Source organism: Salmo trutta, chromosome 26 (genome assembly GCF_901001165.1).
Source record: "Salmo trutta chromosome 26, fSalTru1.1, whole genome shotgun sequence".
NCBI lineage: Eukaryota > Metazoa > Chordata > Actinopteri > Salmoniformes > Salmonidae > Salmo > Salmo trutta.
This window is the reverse complement of record NC_042982.1, coordinates 31,856,627-31,874,178: the sequence shown is the minus strand read 5'-3', so window position 1 is coordinate 31,874,178 and position 17,552 is coordinate 31,856,627. Positions and strand designations below refer to the sequence as shown.

Genomic DNA, 17,552 nt, shown 5'->3' with positions numbered 1-17,552 from the left:
TGCCTTATGGCAAGGTGCTTCATCATGCTGGAAAAGGCATTGTTCATCACCAAACTGTTCCTGGATGGTTGGGAGAAGTTGCTCTCGGAGGATGTGTTGGTACCATTCTTTATTCTGTATCCTTAGGCAAAATTGTGAGTGAGCCCACTCCCTTAGCTGAGAAGCAACCCCACACATGAATGGTCTCAGGATGCTTTACTGTTGGCATGACACAGGACTGATGGTAGCGCTCACCTTGTCTTCTCCGGACAAGCTTTTTTCCGGATGCCCCAAACAATCGGAAAGGGGATTCATCAGAGACAATGACTTTACCCCAGTCCTCAGCAGTCCAATCCCTGTACCTTTTGCAGAATATCAATCTGTCCCTAATGTTTTTCCTGGAGAGAAGTGGCTTCTTGACACCAGGCCATGTTCCAAAAGTCTTCGCCTCACTGTGCGTGCAGATGCATTCACACCTGCCTGCTGCCATTCCTGAGCAAGCTCTGTACTGGTGGTGCCCCGATCCCGCAGCTGAATCAACTTTAAGAGACGGTCCTGGCGCTTGTTGGACTTTCTTAGGCGCCCTGAAGCCTTCTTCACAACAATTGAACCGCTCTCCTTGAAGTTCTTGATTTAGGTGCAACCATGATTTAGGTGCAATCTTACTGGCAGCAATATCCTTGCCTGTGAAGCCCTTTTTTTGCAAAGCAATGATGACGGCACGTGTTTCCTTGCAGGTAACCATGATTGACAGAGGAAGAACAATGATTCCAAGCACCACCCTGCTTTTGAAGCTTCCAGTCTGTTATTCGAACTCAGTCAGCATGACAGAGTGATCTCCAGCCTTGTCCTCGTCAACACTCACACCTGTGTTAACGAGAGAATCACTGACATGATGTCAGCTGGTCCTTTTGTGGCAGGGCTGAAATGCAGTGGAAATGTTTTTGGGGGGATTCAGTTCATTTGCATGGCAAAGAGAGACTTCACTTTTCATAACATTCTGGAGTATATGCAAATTGCCATCATACAAACTGAGGCAGCAGACTTTGTGAAAATGTATATTTGTGTCATTCTCAAAACATTTGGCCACGACTGTACACCCCAAGGGTTCAAATTGTAAACCTCAGTGTGTAACAAGATCAAGGGGAAATATTAGATGAGAGGGTTTAGGAGATGTGTGCCATAAAAGGCTACTTCCAGTCCAACCAGTTAAGGCAGGACAGTCACCCCAGGTGCACTCTCCTTCTCCTTCCTACTCTTCCTCCTCTTCGTCCCCCAACTCCATCCCCTCCACCCACACAGGTCCAGCATCGTTGGGCAGAAACACTAGAGCTTATCCTAGTGCCGCCAAAGTCAGCCAACTGGCCCTGTGCACTGCAGCCAGCCAGAGTGAGCATAATGTGCAGCGAAAGGTCCTCACTGTACAGACAAAACATAGCCATTGGCTGTTCGGCTTAAAAAGACCCCAGTATGCAGCAGCAATGAGCTCCTGTGGACCGTCCCACTAGTCTCCAGTCTGTGTTGAAAGAGCCCCCCCTTAAGGCATGTTTCTGTCACTTCTAGCTGCAGTGATTTTAGAGGGGAGGTCATTTTGTTTCTGAGCATGAGGGTTTCTATGTCCACTCCTGGCTGTCCTACTGTGTCGGGCCTCTCTCGCCCTCACCGGCCCAGTCATGGCTGCTTTGTTTGGGTTGACCTTAACTGAACTAGGCTGACGCTGTGAGGAGGCCAGTTTGGCAGCCTGTCTCTGCCTGGCGGCAAGCTCAGGGAACTGCTTGGTGTAGAGAGTGTCTGTGTACTGCAGCTCTGGAGTGACCAGGTTCTGACAGTGTGTTTTGGTGGGCCCGACCAGCCCAGGGTTCAGGTTGTAGCCCTGGATGATGGCCGCCCCGTACTGGAAGGGCTTCAGCCCAGCGTCCTTAACCTGCGACGGGTCCACTGCACCACCATCCTTCAGGCAGGTTTTGGCTAGTTCGGCACGTCGCTCCTGCAGCCGAGTCACCTCCTGCCTCATCTCCTCACGCCCCACAGTAGTGTCCACGCGTCGCCAGAAGGTGATGTTAAAGTGCAGGTAGAGCTGCCAGTCAAGGGCATTCCAGGCTCTGATCTTGTCGGCGGTGTGCGGGGAGAGCATGTGCCGTGTGCGCTCGCTTCGGCTGTTCAACTTAAAGGAGACGACGTCGTCCAGAGACCAGCAGAGGGCGCGCTTGAGCAGGATCATGGACTCGTCAAAGTACTCTGAGATGAGGATGAGGTGGAAGTCCTGCTCGATGGCGTCAATGGCTTTGGCGCCCCGCGTCTCCAGGTCTCCGGGCGTCTCTGTTGCGACGTTGTTGTCGAAGCCAAAGTCAAAGGTCAGGATGTTACGGGCATAATGGTTATTGGGCAGGGAGGTGTTGTATCCACGCCAACCGTTGTCAAGGAAGTCATCCAGGCTGCGGGCCTTGTGGAAGGCGGGGATGCTCTTGTAGTAGATGAAGATGGACTCCATCATGGCAACGGGGTTCTTCAGGATGGAGAAGAAGAACGTGTCCTGGGGCATCACTTTCCTCACCTGAGACACAACAGGAAAAAAACAAAACAAGAACAAAATGTGTTAGTGGGATGCCTTGGTGGTGTATAATAATTTAACATTTATTGGCTAAAAAATCTAGTAAAATGAATCCTGTGTTAGTCTGAACCTCAATATTACCTATGATGCAGTAGAGGCTGCTTAGGGGAGGACGGCTCATAATAATGGCCGGAACAGAACAAATGGAATGGCATCAAACAGATGGAAACCATGTGTTTGATGGAAACAATGTGTTTGATGTATCTGATAGCATTCCACTGATTCCGCTCCAGACATTACCACAAGCCTGTCCTCCCCAATTAAAGTGCCACCAACCTCCTGTGCTATGATGATAGAACTCACCTCTGATGGTCTGAACCTCATGTGGTTGCACATGATGTTGAACTCTTTGACACTGCGGCTCCTCACTCCCTCCACAAAGTGTGAGGCGAAGAAGAAGGGATAGAACAGCTGGCTGTGCTTGTTCAGTGGAAGGGCGAACGTCAGATTGCGGCTGTCGCCATAGCGATATAAGATGTTCAGGATGGTGCTGCTGGCCGTTTTGTGCGTCTTGAGAAAGACGATGTGGTTCTTCGGCCGACAGGTGGCGCTGGCTACCTCCGATTTCACCTCGTTTACCACCCCTGCAACTACAGAGTTGGTGCCTAAAGGGGCAGGGCTGTTTCTACTCTTCAGCTGATTGGTTGAGGGGAGTTCGGGAGGTTTGTAAGGTAAGGTGGATACCACTCTGATAGATGGGTGGCCCAGCTGGAGAACTACAGACCCAGGAACCCCCAAATGCAACTCATCATCACCCAGTGTGACTTTGGGCAGGGCTGCCTTTACTGCTGAAACTTTACCCCTTGCCTCTTTCCTAGAGTCTTTGACCTTATTGACAGTGTATGAGAGCTTTAGATGTTGGGGATTCTCCTGGACACGCCTCTCCACCCCTGGCTCATCTCTGCCATGTTGATGTTCTGCTACCTTCTGGTTCCCTTTGGCCCGTTGTTTAAGAGCTCCTTCCTCCTGTGACCTCATTTCCTCTTCTACGACAGGGGCGTGCGAAGAGCGCAAGCGTACCCAGTCCCTCTGCTCCGTCGGGAGCGTTCTCTGGATCTTGATGGTGAACTGCACATTCAGGAGCTTCTCGCTTAACATCTTATCGTTCCTGAAACCAAACAGTGTTAGACTACAGTTAGCCAATCACTGTCAGCCTGTTTCAAAACCAAACAATTATCCAGAACAGTGAAGTGGAGTGTAAAAGCTTGTTAGTTTCACCAAACATGATCTATTATATTGACAAGTTAGGAGAGTGACCACTCTAACAATCAAAATACATGTCCTCAATGATTGAAGGCAGGTGCGATCAGGTGGGACTATTCTAGCCAATGAAAGGGCAGATACGCGTGTGAACAACAGTCGTTTTTCTCAAAGTTGTCAGAATTCCAAGTGCATTCACTTATATCAGTACATTTGTAACAGACTAAAGGTTGCGAAACTTACAGTGCATTCAGAAAGTATTCAGACCCCTTTAATTTTTCCAAATGTTTGTTACGTTACAGCCTTATTCTAAAATGGATTAAATTACATGTTTTACATGTTAAATTACAATACCCCATAATGACAAAGTGAAAACATTTTTTTAGAAATGTTTGCAAATGTATTAAAAAAACTAAAACTGAAACCTTATTTACATAAGCATTCAGACTCTTTGCTATAAGATTTTAAATTGAGCTCAGGGCCACCCTGTTTCCATTGACCATCCCTTAGATGTTTCTAAAACTTTAGATGTTTCTACAACTTCCACCTGTGGTAAATTCAATTGATTGGACATGATTTTGAAATGCACACACCTGTCTATATAAGGTTCCACAGTTGACAGTGCACGTCAGAGCAAAAACCAAGCCATGAGGTCAAAGGAATTGTCCATAGAGACAGGATTGTGCACATATCTGGGGAAGGTTACTAAAACATTTCTGCATCATTGAAGGTCCCCAAGACACAGTGGCCTCCATCATTCTTAAACTAATGAAGTTTGGAACCACCAAGACTCTTCCTAGAGGTGGCCGCCTGGCCAAACTGAGCAATCGAGGGAGAAGGGCCTTGGTCAGGGAGGTGACCAAGAACCCAATGGTCACTCTGACAGAGCTCCAGAGTTCCTCTGTGGAGATGTGAGAATCTTCCAGAAGGACAACCATCTCTGCAGCACTCCACCAATCAGGTCTTTATGGTAGAGTGGCCAGACGGAAACCACTTCCCAGTAAAAGGCATATGACAGCCCGCTTGGAGTTTGCCAAAAGCCACCAAAAGGACTCTCAGACCATGAGAAACAAGATTCTCTGGTCTGATGAAACCAAGATTGAACTCTTTGGCCTGAATGCCAAGCGTCACGTCTGGAGGAAACCTGGCACCATCCCTACGGTGAAGCATGGTAGTGGCAGCATCATGCTGTGGGGATGTTTTTCAGCGGCAGGGACTGGGAGACTAGTCAGGATCGAGGGAAAAATGAACGGAGCAAAGTACAGAAAGATCCTTGATGAAAATCTGCTCCAGAGCGCTCAGGACCTCAGACTGGGGCAAAGGTTCACCTTCCAACAGGACAACGACCCTAACCACACAGCAAGAGAGGCTTCGGGACAAGTCTCCGAATGTCCAGAGCCCGGACTTGAACCCGATCTAATATCTCTGGAGAGACCTGAAAATAGCTGTGCATCGACGATCCCCATCCAACCTGACAGAGCTTGAGAGCATCTGCAGGGAAGAATGGGAGAAACTCCCCAAATACAGGTGTGCCAAGCTTGTAGCGTCATACCCAAGAAGACTCGAAGCCATAATCGCTGCCAAAGGTGCTTTAACAAAATACTGAGTAAAGGGTCTGAATACTTATGTAAATGTTATTTTTCCAAGTGTTTGCTTTGTCATTATGGGGTGTTGTGTGTAGATTGATAAGATTGAAAAATAACAATTTAATCAATTTTAGAATAAGGCTGTAACGTAACACCATTTTGAAAAAGTAAAGGGGTCTAAATACTTTCCGAATGTATATTCGATCAAACAAGCCTCACTCAATTCGACATTCTCTCACAGAAATATCCTCTCGTTTCACCCATTCCTCTCTGGTTTCACTGCCAGTAATATCAATCCAGGTAGTATGAAGATCTGACCTAATAGCTACAGATGTAGGATCTTAATTTGAGCCACTTTGCTACAGCAGGAAAATTATCCTGTAGCAACAGAACATTTTAATTAAGTGGATTATAATTAAAGGACATTTTTGTAGTGGATGTTACATTTTTCATAATTTAAAATCAAGCCTAAAATGTCTAAATGGAAATTACAAATCTTTAAAAACCTTTTACAACCTAAAATAGACTAAAAGTTTTCAAATAAAGATCCTACATCTGTATGTACAGTAGCTCACCTGGATTGCCAGACGACTCCTAGGATCTGGATGGCCACACAGAGCACAGTGAGGGCCATGAGCACCATCCATAGATTGCGCATGTGGCTGCACAGAACTACCTTCAGCCACCTGCAGGGGGGGAAACCAACCACAGGAACATCAGGTACAGAAATACTACAGACAACGGGACTGATTCTATGACTATAAACTCGTTTAAAGAATCTCAGGAATATCCTGTCTTTTACTAAATTATTTCATACCAACCTGCTGATATAATCTCATTCCAAAGCTGTAACTTCATTTTGAAATCGAATTTTGAAATCATAACCATGACACATTTGGATTAAAATGAGAATTGATCTATGCTAGACCACAGAAATGATCTCTGTACTGTTGGATGTTTTTTCTTGAGGCTTGCTGGCTATAATTAGGATGACTGCTGCGCATATGTTTGTATACACATGGTGTGTGTGCGAGAGGGAAGAGATAATCTCAATGATTTACAAGACAATCCAACAGCATCTCAATGAGTGGAACAGTGATTCACAGAAACTCCACCAACTGTATAGGAAACGTCACTATGACTGTTGGATTGGAATGCCTGTGGCGTAGTGGTGCATTGACCTTTCCCATCTGTTTGTGGGCTTCATGTTCTAATCAGAGCAATTAGCTGCCCTGTTTGATTCAGCCCATTGAACTGGCGTTGGCTAAATTAGAAGAAGAAAAACAACAATCCTCAATACACCCTCTGGACCACTCTGCCCATATTGTGTGTGTGTTTCTGCTTCTGTTACAGCTACATCAGAGACATCTGGAACATCTGCCTTCTGCCTGAATGATTTCCAGACAGTTCTACCTCCCTCCCTTCCTAATTTCCTCCTTCCCTATATCTCCCACTCCTATAATCTCTCTCACACATCCACCTGCTCACATGCTGTGTATGTTCGTGCATGCTGTGTGTGTGGTGTGTCTGTGTGTGTGTGTGTGTGCTCGTGCATGCTGCGTGTGGTGTGTCTGTGTGTGTGTCTGCCTGTGCATGTGAGTGTGTACATATGAGTATGTGTGTCCCTGAGCACAATCCATAAGTGCATGGCACCACTATCCTGTTCGTCAGCTGTCCCCAGCTGTTTGTCAGTGTAATACATTAGTCTGGCCACCAGGGGGTTAAAGCATGACACACACAGAGCCAGATGCAGACATCCATCACTGATGGGTCATCATCAAGACATGGGATGATGATGTCACTGTGGAGCTAGTTGATTGACTCAAACAGGCATGCCACCACCATGACTAAACAACACTACACATTACCCATGATCCTCTAGTTCAGTTGCCCCCCTGGAAGCAGCTAATAGGCAAACTCTGATTGGCCCGTGTCACAAATGGAGTAAAGGCAAGGGAGACAAACATGAAAATACCAGGCAATGTAGTTGCTAGGGACATGACACAACATGTGCCCTTAATATACCATTATATACCATCCTCCCTGTTTGTAGTGGTTTTTCATTGAACTCTGTTGCAACTTGCTTATGCATTGTGGCACTGACTAAATATGTCCCTGTGGTTGGGTGCTAGCAACATGGGTTGTGTGGGTTCTGGTTTGCGTTTGATCCGTTTTTTACTGTACTTTCCCATGTGCATGGATAACTCCACTACGACACAAACGGAATAGGGATGACGTTCCTTTTTAACATTAATGAATAATGGAGTGAAACACTATGAAAGAGTTGGCTGTTTGAACTGATATTTGTCAGGAGTGAGTGAGTGAGTGAGTGAGTGAGTGAGTGAGTGAGTGAGTGAGTGAGAGAGTGAGAGAGAGAGAGAGAGAGAGAGAGAGAGAGAGAGAGAGAGAGAGAGAGAGAGAGAGAGAGAGAGAGAGAGAGAGAGAGAGAGAGAGAGAGAGAGAGAGAGAGAGAGAGAGAGAGAGAGAGAGAGAGAGAGAGAGAGAGAGAGAGAGAGAGACTTTTATTCTACATACAATGCCTTGAGATAGTGTTCACACCCCTTGACTTTTCCACATTTTGTTGTGTTACAGCCTGAATTTAAAATGGATTAAACACAATACCCCATAATGTCAAAGAGGAATTATGTTTTTAGAAATGTTTACAAATTAATTAAAAAAAAATAGCTAAAACGTCTCGAGTATCCTAAAGTTCAGGGGTAAAATGTTTCTTAATTAAGTCACATAAGTTGCATGGACTCACTCTGTGTGCAATAACAGTGTTTAATGACTCCCAAAGCTAATGAATCTAATCTCTGTAAAAAAAATATTTAACTAGGCAAGTCAGTGTGACTTGACGCCTCTAGCACTGAGATGCAGTGCCTTAGACCGCTGCGCCACTCGAGAGCCCACACATAAAATTAGCTTTAAGATCCCTATTAGCTTTAAGATCCCTAAAACTTCCCAAGACCAGGGAAGTTTTCCAATGCCTTGAAAAGAAGGGAACCTATTGGTAGATGGGTCAAAATAAAAAAGCAAGACGTTGGATATCCCTTTGAGCATGGTGAAGTTGTTAATTACAACTTTGGATGGTGTATCAATACACCCTGTTGCCGGAGAGAAAGGAAACCGCTCAGACATTTCACCATAAGGCCAATGGTGACTTTAAAACAGTTACAGACTTGAATGGCTGTGATAAGAGAGAACTGAGGATGGATCATCAACATTGTAGTTACTCCACAATACTAACCTAATTGAAAGAGTGAAAAGAAGGAAGCCTGTACAGAATACAAATATTCCAATACATGCATCTTGTTTGCAACAAGGCACTAAAGTAATAGTGAAATAGATTTTTGGTCCCGAATACAAAGTGTTATGTTTGGGGCAAATCCAATGCTACACATTACTGAGTACCACTCTTCATATTTTCAAGCATAGTGGTGGCTGCATCATGTTATGGGTATGCTTGTAATCATTTTTCAGGATACAAAATTTACGGAATGGCAAAATCCTAGAGCAAAACCTGGTTCAGTCTGCTTTCCACCAGACACTGGGAGATGAATTCACCTTTCAGCAGGACAATAACCTAAATCACATGGCCAAATCTACACTGGAGTTGCTTACCAAAAAGATCAACAACCAATTTGACAGAGCTTGAAGAATTTCAGAAGAATAATGGGCAAACATTGCACAATCCAGGTGTAGAAAGCTCTTAGAGACCTACCCAGAAAGACTCACAGCTGTAATTGCTGCCAAAGATGCTTCTACAAAGTATTGACTAGGGAGTATGAATACTTGTGTAAATGAGATACAGTATTTCTGTATATAATTTTCAATAAAATGGCAAACATTTCTACAAACATGTTTTCACTTCGTCATTATGGGGTGTTGTGTGTAGACGGGTGAGATAAAAAAACAACAATTTAATCCGTTTTGAATTCAGGCTGTAACACAACAAAATATGGAATAAGTCAAGGGGTATGAATACTTTCTGAAGGCACTGGATAGGTAAAAGTAAATTAATCCACAAATATAGTTTTACATTTATCTTAAATGACCCCATTTTCATGAATTTGATGATATACGCTTGAAGCTCATTAAAAAACAGCATGTGACTTGAACCAGGAAGTAGGCAAGACTTTCATAGGGTATAGGACATCGGAAAGGATACCACAGTAGAAGAGAGAGTATTTGCAATTGAAATCTGTCCAAAGTCATGGTAATTACAACCGGTTAAGTTGCTGTACATAAGTCAAAGAAAACAACATTGTGGTGACCTTGTACCCTGAAGACATTCCTGTCTCTGCCTCCTGCCTGCCATCTCTCTCTCTCTCTCTTTCTCATTCTCTGTCTCGCTAACTTTCGCTCACTCTGTCTGTCTGTGTCTCTCTCTCGCTCTCTGTCTTTCCTGGATACAAATACTCTGCCTGACTCCACTCACATCCCCTACCACACACATTCTCTGCACACAAACCACACTCAGATACACACACACACACACACACACACACACACACACACACACACACACACACACACACACACACACACACACACACACACACACACATGCACAGTCTAGCAGCTCATTTGGATGTGGCAGTTAAAGGCTTAGACGCTTATATGAGGAGATCATATCAAAGGTTACCTCTAAAGAAAGAAATAGAGCCAACTAATTTAGATTTACTTAACCAATGAGTGGAATAAAAACAGCCAACTGGTTTTGTCATGCCCTGTGGTCACATCCAGTTCCACTGCACTGAATAAAAACAGACTTTCCAAAAACCTTCCTCAGTCCTGCACCGCAAACAATTGCCGGTCAAACAGAAAATGGAGAGGGACTGGGGTTAGTTTGAGTCTAACTGGAGGACCGTGGCACCCCCAAAATCCCTTCCACATGAAGAGAGAGGGAGAGGAAGAGAGAGAATAGTTGATTTAATAGTCGGGATACTAATAGCTGAATTTGATGACATTTCTACATAAGTCACATACATGTAAGTCACTGAAGACTACCAACATCCACGTGTCACTGAGGACCCCTACAGCGCAGCACAGTCGATAATAATCAAACTACGGCGCTACAATTCAGCACAGACCCAATACAAACACAGCTTAGAGAAGGAAACCTCATTCATGATAAGCAGACGTATGCACACACACACACACACACACACACACACACACACACACACACACACACACACACACACACACACACACACACACACACACACACACACACACACAATGACAATACTTCTATTGTGATATTAGCAGTAATAACAGTCATATTGCCAAGGTATTAAATTGAGCGGCAGCAGCCTACAGAGAGATAGACAAACACCAGGAGGCCATGGAGCCCAGGGACATGAGGAATGAATAAAAGGGCTTTTTAACAAAATGCTTCAGGTTTTCCCAGGCTATGGAGACATCTGGAGAATGGCCTGCCATTCCCTGCCTGCAGCACAGTTACACTCCTGCATGCCAGCCGACACATATACACAGTACACAGTACACAGTACACGCACATGCCCCCCCCCCCCCCCCCCCCCACACACACACACACACACACACACACGTGCCCACACACACATACATTCCCACAGGCATTTAAGGTACATCAGATTCTTTCATATACTACTTTGGGCGCTACACACACACACTCAGACAGGATCATGCATGCACAAAAGCATAGATTCACACAAACATAGCCTACATACACTGAGCATTTTCCGTCACTCTCCCTCCCTCTAACTTTCTACCTGGGGTTGGACTTTTGGTCACAAGGGATGGAAAGGCCCTGAACCCAGTCCTACTGTATATGATGGATTGCAGGCTTGCATGCTTTCCCAGGTCACATTTATGTCTTTAATAACATTTCCCAACTCCTACCTGGCTGGCCCGGACTTGACCAGTTAAACAGGGAGTTGTGGTAATCTCACTGGATGTTGATCCCTAATCATGATATACAACCCTACAGAATGACTTCTAGGTCTTTTTCGTAGGTGTAAAATATTTGTATTAGATTATACAGTAGTAGCTACTTGTGTAAACAGTAAGATTATGCAGTCTGTACATAGTAATATAGCTATTATCTGTAACAGTAAAAGGAAAACGTTTAGTGGTTGATTCTGTGTCCTTGTGTGGAGTAAGGTCGGGCAGACCGCTTTATTATGGTGCTGATATCTGCTGTATTAGGCTGTACTAGGCACTGACATCCTACAAGCTTTCCATCTTGTTCTTCTCGGTTCCAAATGAAAAGCCAATGATCTTTAAGCTGAATTTCAGGACTGTTTTTCATCCATGTTCTTGAACACTATTAGGGGTTTGACTATTGGACGATTAGAAATGGACCTTTGGGTCACTTTATTACACATCTGGTCTTGCCTGACATTTAGATTTGTACCTGTTTATGACCTGTTCACCATGATCTGTGTTTGCATTGAAGTTGACTGTTTTAAAAAGGCTTTAAATGTATGTTTTAAGAAAACGAGGATTCCCCTCAGTTTTACTGAGAAGAGCTATTTTTATTTCAGTAGGGCCCCCCCAAACACGCCAATCTACGCCTACGGCATCTAAATGTTAAAGTTAAATAATTGATGAGTTTTGTGGATCTATTCTGCATTGCTTGTTGTTGCAATTAAATCTCATTGTCTTTGAAACGTGTCATCTTACTTCTATTAGATTGGTAATAAAAATGATTCTGAACCAAAAGATTTACAAAACCATTACAATAACTGCCGATTTGCTTAAATGCCAACAGTGCCATTGTATTATTTTCTCTCCATAGTCTACAGTTTGTGGTCAGTGTGAATGGGAGCAATCGCTATTTAATTAAAGTGAAGAATTTGCGTCTGACTTTTATTTTCCCAAAGTATGGGCAAGTTGGCCTAGGCTGTAGCAACGAGTACTCTAAATAATTTCTAAATAAACATCTCATCGTATGGCACTCCACTGTTAGATTTGGTTCTCTGCCAGCGCATATGAATAACGTAATGTATCTGTAGTCCGCTGTTTCGCCTATTATGGACTATTGTGGGCAATAGCATCACCGACCAACAGCTTTCCAATGAACTATCGCTAAAGGAATGTAACGCAATACAAAAGACCAGAAGTCACAATTAATTCACTTACGAGCAACATGGTAGAGACGAGGTCAGGGAGAACAGCTCGCGCTCCTTGATAGATTTCCTTGGCGAGGGTGGCATCTCGCGTGTCTGTCCCAGGAGGGGGATGCTCAGGAACCCCGGTCCTGCATGCAACTCCGACCAACCCAAGTCACTCTCCCAAGACTCCCAGTTCCCAAGCCACAGATTCCCTAGTCCCCTTTTAGAGTAGGGTTCCCCCCGCTCTATGTTTATAACTCCTCCCGCTGCCGACTCATTGGCTCGACGCGCAGACAAACCAAATAAAGGGAGTCCGAAAGGGATGGAGAAAGGTGAGAGACAGGGGAGGAGGCAGGAGGTTACAGCGGATGAAATCGAGAACAAAGGCAGGGATTCTTTGTCACCAGCTAGGTAGTTGTCACACCGTTCTTCACAAAGATAAAGCAGTTACATGCAACCTTGCTCAGCGTCAAGTGGAATTTGTAGCATTAACAGTTTGGGTAAAATCACATTCATGTCGAATTATACTAGAAGTGTGAGTAGGTTTGTCTTTTGTGTGAAATATCTAGGAGCATATTACATTTACGAGGTGATGGTTGTTAATATTATAGCCCAATAACACTTTACTGTAACAGGCTTATAACCATAAAACCGCCTGGCTGTTTACTCCTTTTTGGAATAAATCCGGTAATATAATACCGGCAACATCCATAATGAGTTTTCCAGCTGAGAGTCTGCATTTAAAGTGGCACCAAATACAAAAAGGTCCAGAAATGTGCTCCACTGTCCCAAAATGCTATCTACACCTGCAGGGAAAATCTTCAAGAATAGCTATTTTCACAGGTTGTGACAAAAATAAGTGTGAGAATTTTGCAGCAGTGACAGGCAGGGGCGTACTGGGACAAAATTCAGCCCTGGCATTTTAGCCACACCAGCCCACATTCCTGCGTGCGCTCCAAACTAGAGAGCATTTATTTTTCTCGCAATATGTTTACTGAGTGATGATATTTTATTTATTTCACAGGCTTCTTAGAAAACCTGGTGGATTTGTTGTTCAGCAGTGTCGTGGGAACCCCCCAGCACATCAGGAGAAGAACACTGAGGCAGTATGTGGCCAGGCACCAGTCCCACTTCAGGTTGGTTACATTTGATCTGGTCATAGGTCAAAATACTATCACTTCTTGTCTGTCCTGGAATTCACCCAACAACCATTGATAATGTAATCAGTACTGTGTGCATCAACTCTATCTTGTTTTTCTACAGATAGAGGACAGGAGGGATGGTTTGTCATGGAGTGCCCTGACTAAAAGACAGGTTGATACAGATTTTCTGAACTGGAAGAGACACTCGGCATTCAAATTATACAAGACACATCTATTACTTTTCATAATATTTTGTTATAATTGAATTGATTGGTGGGGGCTGTGTATTCTTCAAACATGTTAGGGAGCTGTTAACTGACTTGCCTAGTTAAATAAAGGTTAAATAAAATAAATATAATTAATATGGGACACCATACAAAGGGACGGCAACTAACATGTACCCCCCCTTCAACTCGGAAAAAGACATTGAAAACTAATCTGGATTTGTAAATTAGGTAGCTAGCTACTTTTATGAGAACAGGCATGTTGTTTGGGTCAGTACTTGAACAATAATTAACATAAACACATTTAGCATCTCCTGGCTTCCACACATAGCCTACAAGCCACTGATGCAGACCTTTGGAGCATCTACATTTTCAAAAGTCTAATAAATCCATTATTTCTTTTAGACAGGTCTAAAGAAGCATGATATGAATAAAATGTAGTCTATTTCAGAAGAACAGAATAGCATCCTCTGAGTTGTCCTTATGTTAGGTCCTGATCTGGCTATGCCAAATGGCTGTGGGCTACACTAGTTCATTTAGCAGACAAGATTTGCTTAGAATTCCATGGCATTATTTTATAGTATGAAGAATACAATTGAACAAAGCTGAATAAAATAGAAAGAATATTTTCACCAAATGATTTGAGGGTGGTGCACACAAATCAAATCAAATCACATCAAATTGTATTTGTCACATGGGCCGAATACAACAGGTGTAGACCTTACAGTGAAATGCTTACTTACAAGCCAACAATACTTTAAGAAGTTTTAAGAAAAAAAACAAATAAGTGTAAAATAAGTAAAAAATTGAAAAGAAAAAAAATGAAAATTGAAAATAAAAGTAACAAATAATGATACAGCAGCAGTAAAATAACAAGTGAGGCTATATACAGGGGTTATTGGTACAGAGTCAATGTGCGGGGGCACCAATTAGTTGAGGTAATTGAGGTAATATGTACATGTAGGTAGAGTTAAAGTGACTATGCATAGATTATATAAACAGAGAGTAGCAGAAGCATAAAAGAGGGGTCTGGGTAGCCCTTTGATTAGCTGTTCATGAGTCTTATGGCTTGGGGGTATAAGCTGTTAAGAAGGCTTTTGGACCTAGACTTGGCAATCCCGTGTAAAGGTGTAGAGGTCCTGGATGGCAGGCAGCTTAGCCCCAGTGATGTACTGGGCCGTACGCACTACCCCATGTAGTGCCTTGCGGTCAGAGGCCGAGCAATTGCCATACCAGGCAGTGATGCAACCAGTCAGGATCCTCTCGTTGATGCAGCTGTAGAACCTTTTGAGGGTCTGAGGACCCATGCCAAATCTTTTCAGTCTCCTGAGGGGGAATAGGCTTTGTCATGCCCTCTTCACAACTGTCTTAGTGTGTTTGGACCATGATAGTTTGTTGGTGATGTGGACACCAAAGAACTTGAAGCTCTCAACCTGTTCCACTACAGCCCTGTCGATGAGAATGGGGGCGTGCTCGGTCCTCCATTTTCTGTAGTCCACGATCATCTCTTTTGTCTTGATCACGTTGAGGGAGATGTTGTTGTCCTGGCACCACACGGCCAGGTCTCTGACCTCCTCCCTATAGGCTGTCTCGTTGTTGTCTGTGATCAGGCCTACCACTGTTGTGTCAATGACAAACTTGATGATGGTGTTGGAGTCGTGCCTGGCCATGCAGTCATGAGTGAACAGGGAGTACAGGAGGGGACTGAGCACACAACCCTGAGGGGCCTCCGTGTTGAGGATCAGCGTGAAGGATGTGTTGTTCCCTACCATTACCACCTGGGGGCGGCCCGTCAGGAAGTCCAAGATCCAGTTGCAGAGGGAGGTGTTTAGTCCCAGTGTCCTTAGCTTAGTGATGATCTTTGAGGGCACTACGGTGTTGAACGCTGAGCTGTAGTCAATGAATAGCATTCTCACATAGGTGTTCCTTTTGTCCATGTGGGAAAGGGCAGTGTTGAGTGCAATAGAGATTCAATCATCTGTGGATCTGTTGGGGCTGTATGCAAATTGGAGTGGGTCTAGGGTTCCTGGGATAATGGTGTTGATGTGAGCCATGACCAGCTTTTCAAAGCACTTACAGACGTGAGTGCTATGGGTCGGTAGTCATTTAGGCAGGATAACTTAGTGTTCTTGGGCACAGGGACTATGGTAGTCTGCTTGAAACATGTTTCTATTACAGACTCAGTCAGGGATAGGTTGAAAATGTCAATTAAGACACTTGCCAGTTGGTCAGCGCATGCTCGGAGTACACATCCTGGCAATCTGTCTGGCCCTGCGGCCTTGTGAATGTTGACCTGTTTAAATGTCTTCCTCACATCGGCTATGGAGAGCGTGACAACACAGTCGTCCAGAACAGCTGGTGCTCTCATGCATGTTTCAGTGTCACTTGCCTCGACGCGACCATAGAAGTAATTTAGGTCGTCGGTAGGCTTGTGTCACTGGTCAGCTTGCGGCTGTGCTTCCCTTTGTAAGCCCTGCCACATCCGACGAACGTCGTAGCAGTTGTAATACGATTCAATCTTAGTCCTGTAATGAAGCTTTGCCTGGTTGATTGTTCGCCGGAGGGTATAGCGGGATTTCTTATATGCTTCCAGGTTAGAGTCCCACTCCTTGAAAGCGGCAGCTCTACCCTTTAGCTCAGTGCGGATGTTAGCTTTAATCCATGGCTTCTGGTTGGGGTATGTACATATGGTTACTGTGGGGATGACGTCATCAATGCCCTTATTGATGAAGCCAGTGACTGATGTGGTGTACTCTTCATTGCCATCGGAAGATTCCCGGAACATATTCCATTCTATGCTAGCAAAACCGTCCTGTAGCTTTGCATCTGCTTCATCTGACCACTTTCTTATTGACCGAGTCACTGGTGCTTTCTACTTAAGTTTTTGCATGTAAGCAGGAATCAGGAGGATGGAATTATGGTAAGATTTGCCAAATGGAGGGTGAGGGAGAGCTTTGTACGCGTCTCTGTGTGTGGTGTAAAAGTGGTCTAGAGTTTTTTTCCTTCCCTCTGGTTGCACATTTAACATGCTGGTAGAGATTAGGTCAAACGGATTTGAGTTTCCCTTCATTAATGTCCCCGGCCAGTAGGAGCGCCGCCTCTGGATGAACGTTTTCCTGTTTGCTTATGGCCGTATACAGCTCAATGAGTGCTGTCTTAGTGCCAGCATCAATCTGCAGTGATATTTAGACATCTACGAAAAATATAGATGTAAACTCTCTTGGTAAATAGTGTTGTCTATAGCTTATCATGAGATACTCGTCCTCAGGCGAGCAAAACCTCGAGACTTCCTTAGATTTCTTGCACCAGCTGTTGTTTACAAATATACATATGCCGCCGCCCCTTGTCTTTCCAGAGGCCGCTGTTCTAGCCTGCCGAAAAAGCTTAAAACCAGCCAGCTGTATGTTAATCATCTCATCATTCAGCCACAACTCGGTGAAACATTAGATATTACAGCTTTTATTGTCCCGTTGGTAGGATATACATACTCATAGTTTGTCTATTTTATTATTGATTTATTGTACGTTGGCTAATAGGACTGATGGTAAAGGTAGATTACCATCTCAGCAACGGATCCTTACAAGGCACCCGGACCGTCGTCCACGATATCTCCGCCTTTTCCTCCTGCGAATGAAGATGAAGAATTCCTCCAGTACGGGGAGAGTAATCGCTGCCCTGATATCAAGAAGCTCTTTTTGGTCATAGGA

At 44.3% G+C, this 17,552-nt stretch overlaps 1 protein-coding gene across 1 annotated transcript; it reads right to left on the bottom strand.

The window, feature by feature from the left end:
* Window positions 1-1,246: 1,246 nt before the first annotated feature.
* Window positions 1,247-12,673, bottom strand: LOC115163663 (galactose-3-O-sulfotransferase 2). Its single transcript, XM_029715714.1, has 4 exons — window positions 12,508-12,673; window positions 5,952-6,062; window positions 2,894-3,698; window positions 1,247-2,533 (listed from the first exon to the last, which is right to left on the bottom strand). Exons 1-4 carry the CDS (start codon window positions 12,579-12,581, stop codon window positions 1,517-1,519), a joined length of 2,007 nt encoding a protein of 668 aa, XP_029571574.1. The 5' UTR covers window positions 12,582-12,673; the 3' UTR covers window positions 1,247-1,516.
* Between the last annotated feature and the right edge of the window lie 4,879 nt (window positions 12,674-17,552).